We start from the raw sequence: 10,690 nt of genomic DNA, 5'->3' as shown, positions 1-10,690 counted from the left end.
ATTTTCCTCTTGTATACAGATTATATTCCGTTTCAAGTTAAACATATTTCTCTTAATACAAGAGGAAAACCGTTAGAATAATATGTAATAAATTTTTTATGAATAGTCCACTTTATTGACATAGGAATACTCTGTCTGTCAAAGTTTTTGCTTAGAATATGGGATTACAGGAAACCACTGCCAAGGAAACGGGCTTGGAAAAACTAGCGGGGAAAGAAGACCCTGTTGAGTTTGACTCTAGTCTGGCACTGTTCTACTTGGTACTAAATGATAGTCTATAATGAGTTATGAATCTTCAGAAAGTTTCAGATTGAGCCGGCTTTTTATTTTAAAGATATGAAGGGTCAAAGTTGGTTGCGTATTCGCAGTTTTAAAACGTTGAAATGGAAACTTACATAATAATAGGTTCAAAAAACGTATTCGTTTGCTGTTATGTGATTATTCACAGGTATACGCGAATATGTGTTAATATAAATATGATTAGAGTGAGTTCCCTCGCCTCTCACTTTCGGGGTGATTGATTAGAGTAAGTCCCCTCGCCTCTTTTTTTCAAAGCCGGCTCAATCTGAAACTTTCTGAGGATTCATGACTCATTATAGACTATCATTTAGTGCCAAGTAAAAGTCTAAATTCAAAGGTGAAAAAAGACAAGGGTGAATTAGGCTATTTTTGGCCTGTTTTTGCGGTCACTCTTTCACTTTGTAAATAGAATACTTTTTTCTGGGTGTATCTTACATGTCATCAGCATTTTCGTCATCTTCTAACAATAATTCTCGAAGGTTTTTCCATTTGCTGTATCTATCATAGCTCAGTATATTCTCGTAATACGATTTGCCTATAACGAGCTTTAACAGAACAGAATAATTAAGTAAAACAGTCACTATATGTAGTGGTAATTAATACATTTTGAGAAACTTACTCCTTGAAAATATTGTTTAACCTTAGTGTTATTCTTAAACCAATCTGGATACCCGATAAATTTGTTTAGATTCACTAATTTTGCTAAAACAAAATCCTTAGTATCCTCATCCATCCAATTTGATTCTTTAATTTGATACTCGACTTCTATTTGCATATCGTCCACCATGTCCGATGCCTGCAGTAAGAATAAATGATACAATTGTATAAAGATATGGTGGTTTATTTTCTATTATGAACTGGCAATAGTTTAGAGTTTAACTTTTTTACTTTACATTGGAAGGAAAAAGATAAACTCTGAACTAGTACAGACAGTTTAGCAATAGAAAATAAACCCAGAATATATAGTCAGAATATATATTGTTATAAACGTCAGATAAAATAAAACTTTCAATTATCAACACAAAGTATTTACGGTTTTCGTGATTTCATCTGAGAAATGGTTCCTGACATATTCGTACGCCAGAATGACGCTCATCTCGGCTACTTCGCGTGTGCATTTGCGCGATCTATGAAAACGATTTATTATTAAATTGATATCAGTATAATTTAGAACGAACTTAATTTTGATTTACGCGTTAAGATTATATTAAGAACGCTGATTTACGCTGATAATCATGTAAGAAACAATTTCCAAAGATGTAAAAGATTGTATCATACCTCAAGGAAATTCCGAGAACCTCTTTATCATCCTTCTCTTCTTTTCCTTCCCATGCATAGTATAATTTTCTCATTTCACTTGTGGTAGTTTTTATTATTCTGATTAAGAAGTTCCAATGTATATAGTTTACTGAAACATATCTTGCGTGAGCACGTCCATCGACGATATTTCCTTATTATCGCTGTATTTCTTTTAAAATTTACCGATCGTTCGACTTGATGTTTTATCCAGCAAAGCAACAAGATCCCTGAAGTAACTTTGTCGCCTAATTCCTACAGTTAAATCGTCACCTATTTGGACGTGGGCCTCATCAAATAATTCCCCAATTTTGTACACCCAGTTAATCTGTGTTTTGTTTCAAGCTTAGTTATTCATAGAATAGTTATTTGTGTAACAAGTGAGGTAAGATGAAAATTCCCGGGTGCGGAGTTTACGCACGAGCCGAAGGCGAGTGCGGTAACCGCACCCAGGAATTTTCATCTTTACACACGGCTTACACTCCCTATTTTATGTTGCAAGTGCCTGGAAAGTGGTCTATCACGCACGCGTAGCGTGAGTAATGGGGCACATTCCATGCACGTGTTGCATAAATATAATTTAACAGATTAAATTTGTCAATTAAGGAACGCTGCTTACTGCGCTGTTGGGAGTTTTAGGTTTCTTTTCATTATACCATTTTTGAAAATCATTGAGCGTCATACTCTTAACATCTCTGTATCTCATAACATCTGCTTCTGCAGTAATCTAAAATATATTATTATTCAGGCTATAATACACTTTTCTCTTTTCGTTGCTTGCAAAGTAGATTGCACTTACCTCAGCTAGTCTCACTTGAAATTCGATTATGTCCTGAATATCTTTATTCATATGTTCCTCTGAGACTTCGACGCCTCTTGTTTTAGCTATAGCGTGAGCTACTTTCGAGATGTAATTAGTGTATTTTTTCAGATCGTTATCTTCGTCGATCATTTCTTTTGTGTTATCCTGCGGTGTTGTCGCCTTTAAAGTTTCTTTTGGTCTCTCTATACGTTTTTGCTTTACGTGATTTTTTTCGGTCTTCCATACGCGTAATTTCTCGCGAATATTTGTCGGTATTGCCCGTTTTTTTATCCCTTCTTTTTTCGTCTTATGATGGTTGTTCTTGGAGTGGGTATTACTCTTCATCTTTCTACCATGTCCTAATTTTTTGTTTTTTGCTAACTTGCCAGTTCTTTTTGTACTAACTTTTTTCTTCGCATTATCATCGTCATTCTGTTTGTTTGTATCGTTAGCGTTATTTTCTTTGTCATTATTATTATTATCTTTTTCGTCATCATTGTTATCACTTTCATCGTTATTATCATCTTCATTTTCATCGTTTCTATTATTACCGCTTTTGTCATCGTTTTTTTCTTTGCTTCCAGGTTCTTGGCTATCTTTCTGCTCGTTGCTGGCGTCCTCGTCGCTTTTGTCTTCTTCCTCTTCGCTGTCGGTTTCACTCCAAAGTCTATTTGAACCCGTAGGTAGATCCGGAATATCGATCTAGGAACAAGTACTTAAGTTAAAGAAAATTTGATAGTAAAAACTTAAGACAAATGTTTTGAATATAAATTTACGTCCACGTACAATGCAAAGAGCAACGTATAATATAAGCGCTCGATTATACTATGAGATAAAAATGGTGTATATGTGTATAATAACATTATAGAGACGCCAATTATATTGCAAACACGCCTTTGAATTCAGATTTGAGTTATGTTAATGCAGGCATAATGATAATCTTAACAAGAAGTTTATGTTGTGATAAGCTACATACATATACTACTTTTCGAGTCTCGTTCAAATCATAATCGATGTTCACGACGCTCACGTCGTAAAAAGCATTTCTTCCCGTCAAGCGCACATATTGATCATCCACTTTTTGCCAGCTGTACTCCTGCTCGTTCCATTCGTCCTGTTCCATTATCAATGGCCAGCCGCCTATTCGCGATAAGGTAAAGACGAGCGGCTCGAGTCCATACCTCTCCATTGCATCTGGAAGCATTTCGTAAATCAGAAATAGAATCAGATATATTGTAGAACGCAATTATGTATAATAGTAATAAATATTAGAATTTTCGCACAGCGTTTTAGTGATTCGAGAGCCTTTCGCGCTTACCTGTATCCATACACACCGCATACCACTTCTTAGCGAGTTTCACCGCCAAAAGATCGTTTTTCTTCGGACCCTCGTCAAGAATTTCTACACAATATCATTTAATTTTAATTTTTTTAATATCATTACACACACACACAAGTTCAGGCTGATTTGGCTTTTACCTTTTATTTGTTTCTGGACATTTATTTGCGCTCTTCTAAACATACTCCAGGATTCCAACCCATTTGGGATAGGATTATGTTCTGGCCATCTCCCACAAGCATATTCATAGAAATCGTCGCACGGATCCGCAGATTTGTTCATGCTCTCCGATATTATCCGAGCTGGAAGAAGAGATAGAAACAGGGAAAAACAATAAATAAATATTGATTTAAATTTTCGAATTATGTGTTAATTAAAATACAGCTATATATCTATTGCCGTTTAATAAATACCTATTTTTTTGCACTCCTGAGATTGGCATACAGTTGGCTTGTCATCTTTCTTTTCTTTTTCCTTATTTTCTTCTTTATTTTTATCTGGTTCATTATTTACGCCAAATAACCAATCCAAACGTGAAGGATATCTCAGATTTTTCGATGGTGTGGCATTTTTTAATAGAAGCACGCCAATAAAGGCGCTGAAAAGTGCGATTCAAAATGAAATAAGTATAATGTATTATAGAAGTAACAAAGTATATATGAAAATAATAAGCAAAAAATAAATATAATGTATAAAGAATAATTCTTAATTAATTTCAGTATTTGTCAGAAAGTAAATCTAGAATTCGAAACAGGAAAGAAATGTCATGTAAATATGAATTGTTTAGGCTTCATTTTTCCTGAGTTACAATCAATCAAGGCAAATTAGTTTTTTTTTTAAAGAAGTTAGGGGTATCCAATTTGCTTATTATTGATACCATATTTAAAAAAAAGATTATTACAAGTTACTTACAGAAGGATGAACCATCTCATTGTCGCAAAACAATCTGAGGTTGGTAGAAATTTTAGTTGTGCTATGTGGTAAATATAATCTTACGTTCTCTGTCGCTGCAATGTAAAATTATTTGTTGTACAGCATACTTTTATACATCACTATTTGCAGGAAGGAACCTGCAACGCAATCATATCAAATTGATAGAGTCGAAGGCCGGAAAGGCAACTTTTGTCTTTCTCATTTTTATTAATTAAGTGGTACTTGTGATAACGGGTATCAATGCTGTATCTCAAACTCAAGTATATCAATTTTCACAATTGTCTTTTTTTCTTGCATAAGTTTTTATTAACTTGGAAAGTAATGCACGAATAATGGACAAATATAGTAGATCTCCAAGAAGTGCCCTTTTTTATAAAAATTGGAAATTATAAATAAGGAATAACTATAAATGTAAATAACGATTGGGTTTAAATACCAAATAAATGTTTAAAAGTTATTTGGGTTAAGTTATTTTATTTATAGATATTGTAAACGATTTTACGTATTATATAAAAGAACTTGTCACAAAGATGTTTTTTTAAATACGTTTTTCTCAAAAATGTATATATGACCTCGTCCAGTAACAATGTAGTTCCAGTGATTTATCATTTATCTATTAGAGATGAATTTAATTGAAGCATAATTATTATCATGGTCAACGGAATTTTGTGTATCTATTTAATCAATGCACTTACAACAAGGTTTCAGAACATCCGTCGTTTCATGATTACTGTATCACGTATTGCAATGCAAATAAATTGTAAAACTGTGAAGATAAGTTGTTTGCAGAATTGTGTGTTACCTATTATATGAATAAGATTATTATAATACTCTAATGGTATGAGTGTGTTTAAGGTATATTGTAAACCAAGTCCATTTCATGGCTTTGTATAGCTGAAATTAAATAAATATTGATTGATTATAATACTCTAAAATTTCTTTTATGTTTATTAATCACGCTTATAAAAGATGTATCGTACACATAACCGAGCAAATGTTCAAATTTTTAGAAATATATATCAAAATACTTATTATTTTGTAAATACAAATTTTTGTTTACATTTGCAAAAAAAAGAATTTTTTTTAAAATTTATGTTAGAAATAATAAACGATCGTATATGATAGTTTCACATTGTAAATGTATAATCTTATTCTAATTCTGCTTCATATTATTTTGGATAAATTTTATATTTTATTGATACATTGTGCTTAACCCTTCGTCCGCATACGTTTTTTTGGCACCTTTACGCCGCATAGGTGGGTCGTTTTCGTCTTGACGTTTTTTTTTAAGTGTTAAAGTGTTACAAAAAATCTAAAAAAATTCATGGAGGTAATTCAAACCTTCAATTTGAAGTATCAATCATAAAATTATAAGCAATTTAATTTTTTCACATATTTTTTATTTAAGAAATGGAGCAACTACAACTACAACTTGTAAAATCATCTTTTACTCAAAAAATCATAACTTTAAGACAAATAAAGATATCGAAATGAATAAAAAAAGAAATTGAAGGGGAAAAACGTACCTTTCATAAAAAAAAATATTGCATGCAATTATTTTGAAATGAAGTGCTTAAGTGTTCGCCGCCAACCTCGTTTTTTCAAGAATTACGTGTCTCCTGTGACGGCTGGAGGGGGTCTGGCGCCTTGAAACTCGGTAGGCGGGTTCTCGGGGAGCATAACTTTTTTTACGGATGCGCAGTGGCGCCATTTCTACGCGTTTGCAAGAGTTACAACTACATTTGATTTTCGCCCGGACGAAAACGACCCACCTAGTGGGACGAAGGGTTAATTAAATATTGACGAACTGAACAAAATAGAAATGATAAACTTGTTAAGGTGATAAGCGATATATAATAATGTACGCGGAAAGCAGAAAGAGCAAAGTTAATTTACGAAAATCGATATGATATTCAAAATATAAATCCTTTTTTACCACATATTTTAGACAATTAAACTTAATACAATCAGATGTTATTAAAAACTTATCCTAATGCTATTTATAATTATAATTATCGGATTTTGCTTTGTATTCTGAATATCCATTGTTAACTAATTTTTATCCTATGGTAGGATTGAATAATCACACGTGGTTGAGTTGGGTACAATATTCAGAAGTTAGAGAATTATCAAGAGAAATGTTTATAGACATGCGTTATATTTTATTTATTAGTACATGAATAATTTCTGTAAGTACTTCTATGAAAGATTCCTTGCAAGATTTTTTTTTATTATTTCCAGATATTGCACTTTTTTTCGGGATTCATCGGACTGCCAACGGGGCAATTGAAAGCTTTAGCGAAGTCATCTGAATTTGATACGGAGCCTATAATTCTCAGTCGCGCAACGCTATGCTCATCTGTCAAGGCGTTTATTAAAGCCGTTAATTCACTTGGGTCGACGACCGCTTCGCACCATAACTGTAAACATATTTATTTATTAAAAAATAATATAATTAATTAAAGTGCAAAAATATCATTAATTATTATGTTCATAATCTTGAATTATAGTTCCTTTAATGCCTGTAACACTCACACTGGCAAAAGATAAAAAGAGCAGTTGATTGTTGGTAAAATCTTCCATGCCCGGCAACGTGGCGTCCGGTGTTTTGCTGTCTTTCTCCTTGCGTTCATAAGCTTTAAATATCGCCTGTAATCCCATTGTGTCCGCGATGTTGTCGCTCGTCGTCTGCTTGCCATAATCCTGTAATTTCAGTCAGTAAAAAATAACCAATAAAATTTCAGTAAAACAAAATTGATTTGATCGGTGATCAATAAATGAACGACCAAGTAAATCTTCAGCGAAATAAAGATAATTAAAATATACAGCGAGCAATATACCTTTATTTTTCTATTTGTATTTTTATCAATAGGATATTTATTAAACTGCTCCACGAAACAATCCTGCCTTTTGTTATAATATTCGCCGGCCATTGCTGATAACCATCCCAGGCGCTCACCGTTTTTATCGTACAAGTGTCCTAAAAATTATTTCTATATATATATATTTTTTTCTTTTTTATTAAATATTTTCAAAGAGCATCAACGTTAAATAATAAATCATTATATTATCACAATAACTGTAGCTACATTATAGTATAACAAGTAAGCATAGAGCTTAAAGCAATGCTATTTCCTAACGTACCTTCATTATCGAATCCGTGATTAACCTCGTGAGCTAGGATGAATCCAATAATACCAAAATTAACGAATCTACAGAAAAATAGTTATTAAAAAAAATTCTATTAAGATTTATTTTTTTACATTAACATAAGATTTAATATAAAATAATAAATTTAATTAGTAGGTTAGGTTACATATTTTACTATACGTCGAGTTTTAATAAAAATCATTAATTTTTACCGTGGTCGATCGTAAGAGAACCATGGGGTCTGAAAATCCGCTGCCGTGACAACTGTTGAAAACATTAGTTTTTAGGTAAATAATTACAGTAATAAAATTAATTTTTAAGTATGTTATTTCACTAAACAAGAAAACATATTACGCACACATGGCATTCCTCAAGGAGAGGTAAAAGGCATTCACTTCAACCGGATTTAACCCTTGTCTGTAATTTCATTAAATTCAGTTCTCTGTTAAATTAGTAAAGTGTGTCATATGTATAAAGATTATTTAACTCGTTAAATATATTAAATAATAAATTGGTATCTCACTCTTCTTCGACTTCGTTAATATTTTTCGATAACTTCCGTAGACTCTTCCATTTGTTGAATTTGTTGTATCGAAGAGTATTTTCATAATGTGACGAGCCGATAATGAGCTTTAATGGAATAATTTTACATAAGGCGGTCGTCATGTAATAGCAGTTAATATTAAATATTACAATTTTTGAAAACTCACTCCTTCGTAATACTCTTGAATAACCGTGGTGTTTTTGTACCATTTCGGATATCCGATAAATTTTTTTAAATTCTTTACTTTTGCTAAAGCAAAATCCTTAGCTTTGTCATCCATCCAATCTGATTCTTTAATCAGGTATTCGACTGCCTTTCGTATATCGCTGAGTAAATTCGATGCCTATGATATAGAAGTGAATAATTGACTTGGGCAAATTTATCAGCACAGAAACAAGATTGTAGGGAAAAGGCAAATAAAATGAAACTTACTGTTTCGATGAGATCATCGGAGAAATATTTTTTTACAAATTCGTACCCTAGAATTTCTTTTATCTCTGCTGATTGCATGCAAGTAGACACTCTATCGCTGCATTTTAATATAATTGAATCAGATTTTAAATTAATAATACTTTAGCAATAAATAATAAATTATAATATAAAAGAGAATTATTTATTTAAAAATATATCAAACCTCGGCTCTGTGCCCTCCGCAGCTGTCTCCCAGAAATCGTACAACGCTCTCATTTCACTCGTGGTAGTCTTTATTATTCTGCTTATGAAATTCCAGTGTATATAATTCACTGAAATATATTTCTTATGAGCGCGTGTGTACTAATGACTATATATGACGTTTTGTATTATTATCATTCCATTTTTAAAACTTACCGATTGTACGACTCGACGTTTCATCCAGCAAGGAGACAAGGTTTGCAATGTAACTTGGCTGAATAATGTCTAGATTTAAATTGTCATCCACGGACTCGTTTGCCTCATCAAACAACGCTTTTATCTTCTTCACCCAGTCAATCTACATTCAGAAAAATTTTTTTTATATATAATTATACATGAAATATGTGTAATATATAAAATATTTGTTTTTTTTTTGTATAATTTTTGTTTTATATGTACAAGAAAAATAATTAGAAAATTTTGCATTATTTTTTTTACAAAAAGTAAAATTGTGATTAGATTATACATAATATTCTATATATAATCATATTGTATAATCATATTTTATATATACGATTATTATATTTATATATAATTATGTACGGGCAATTTTTTTCAATTTCTCAATCTATTTACTTTTTTGTAAAAAGAAAAACAATACAAAAGTTATTCTTTTAAATATTTTTAAATTTTTCTTATTATAATTTTTTTTGTATGTACGAACAGAGAAGTTGTATAAAAGAAAGAAAACATATTTGAACATATTTTATCGTATTTATGTAATTATAAAAAATTGTTTCATAAATAGTATCATTTTTCATTGTATTAGTCATATTTATCCAACTACAAAAATCGCAAGAATAATGTATTATAAAAATCGAACTAAATTAATCGTTTGAAAAAAATTACTTACCCTGCTGTTAGCTGTTTTAGAGTTCTTTTTGTTAAACCATTGTTGAAAATCTCCAAGTGTAACTTGCATGTTGACGGGATTGGATAACGACTCCAACGTAACCTCTGGAGAAATCTGGAACGTTAATTATTCAGATCGTTAAAAGTCTCTCTTTGCTCGTTTCTTATGTTTCGCGAAGTAAAGCAATAGCACGATCTTCACCTGGATCAGTTTCAATTGGAACTCAATCATATCTTTAATATCTTCATTGAGACGTTCTTCTGAAATTTTAGTATCTTCTTCTTTGGCTATAACACGAGCCACTTTCGAAATGTAATTCGCGTACTGTTGTAACAATTCTGTTTCATTCTCATCATCTTCATTTGTTTCTTCCGTGTTAACTTGCGGTATCGCCGTTGTGTATACCGTTTCCCCATTGTCCAAAATTTTCTTCGTTTTTTTTCTATGTACTTTTCTTACGTGGTTCCTTTTACCTTTTCGTGCGTGTACCTTCTCGCGACGACTAAAACGCTGCGCGCGTTTATCGTCAACTTCTGTTATTGCCCATCTTTTTATTCTCTGTCTTTTCGTGTTACTGTCATGTTTCTTAATGATTTTAGTGCCGCTTTTTCTAACATGTAATTTTTTATTTTTCTTATGACCGATCTTGTTGGTGATTTTTTTCTTGCTTATTTTCTTCTTAACATCTTTATTCCCGTTTACATCATCATCGTTCTCATCGTCGTCATCGTCATCGTCATCGTCGTCGTCGTCATCGTCGTCGTCGTCGTCGTCGTCGTCGTCGTCGTCGTCGTCGTCGTC

The 10,690-nt window shown here is 32.0% G+C and overlaps 2 protein-coding genes across 2 annotated transcripts in view; both read right to left on the bottom strand.

Moving 5' to 3' along the window:
• Nucleotides 1-4,669, bottom strand: part of LOC112462455 (endothelin-converting enzyme homolog) — a 28,016-nt gene extending 23,347 nt beyond the window's left edge. The window contains exons 1-12 of the mRNA XM_025028244.1: nt 4,650-4,669; nt 4,151-4,335; nt 3,878-4,039; nt 3,717-3,800; nt 3,375-3,592; nt 2,396-3,100; nt 2,216-2,323; nt 1,783-1,924; nt 1,579-1,708; nt 1,334-1,427; nt 920-1,096; nt 736-845 (exon numbers count right to left, since the gene is read on the bottom strand). Of these exons, the coding sequence (XP_024884012.1) occupies nt 736-845; nt 920-1,096; nt 1,334-1,427; nt 1,579-1,708; nt 1,783-1,924; nt 2,216-2,323; nt 2,396-3,100; nt 3,375-3,592; nt 3,717-3,800; nt 3,878-4,039; nt 4,151-4,335; nt 4,650-4,669 (2,135 nt within the window). The remainder of the gene's footprint in view (nt 1-735; nt 846-919; nt 1,097-1,333; nt 1,428-1,578; nt 1,709-1,782; nt 1,925-2,215; nt 2,324-2,395; nt 3,101-3,374; nt 3,593-3,716; nt 3,801-3,877; nt 4,040-4,150; nt 4,336-4,649) is intronic.
• Nucleotides 4,670-6,809: 2,140 nt separating this feature from the next.
• The window catches only part of LOC112462453 (neprilysin-2-like), a 6,129-nt gene continuing 2,248 nt past the window's right edge, over nt 6,810-10,690 (bottom strand). Inside the window, 13 exon segments of the mRNA XM_025028242.1 lie at nt 6,810-7,090; nt 7,206-7,373; nt 7,511-7,650; nt 7,815-7,882; nt 8,033-8,084; nt 8,179-8,237; nt 8,344-8,450; nt 8,531-8,707; nt 8,797-8,893; nt 8,999-9,107; nt 9,193-9,334; nt 9,890-10,003; nt 10,091-10,690. The exon segment at nt 10,091-10,690 is cut by the window's right edge and continues 9 nt beyond it. Of these exon segments, the coding sequence (XP_024884010.1) occupies nt 6,902-7,090; nt 7,206-7,373; nt 7,511-7,650; nt 7,815-7,882; nt 8,033-8,084; nt 8,179-8,237; nt 8,344-8,450; nt 8,531-8,707; nt 8,797-8,893; nt 8,999-9,107; nt 9,193-9,334; nt 9,890-10,003; nt 10,091-10,690 (2,022 nt within the window). The 3' untranslated portion in view covers nt 6,810-6,901.

The sequence above is a fragment of the Temnothorax curvispinosus genome, unplaced genomic scaffold, assembly GCF_003070985.1.
Source record: "Temnothorax curvispinosus isolate PA1 unplaced genomic scaffold, ASM307098v1 QBEX01012454.1, whole genome shotgun sequence".
NCBI lineage: Eukaryota > Metazoa > Arthropoda > Insecta > Hymenoptera > Formicidae > Temnothorax > Temnothorax curvispinosus.
This window is presented reverse-complemented; position numbering and strand designations above follow the sequence as displayed.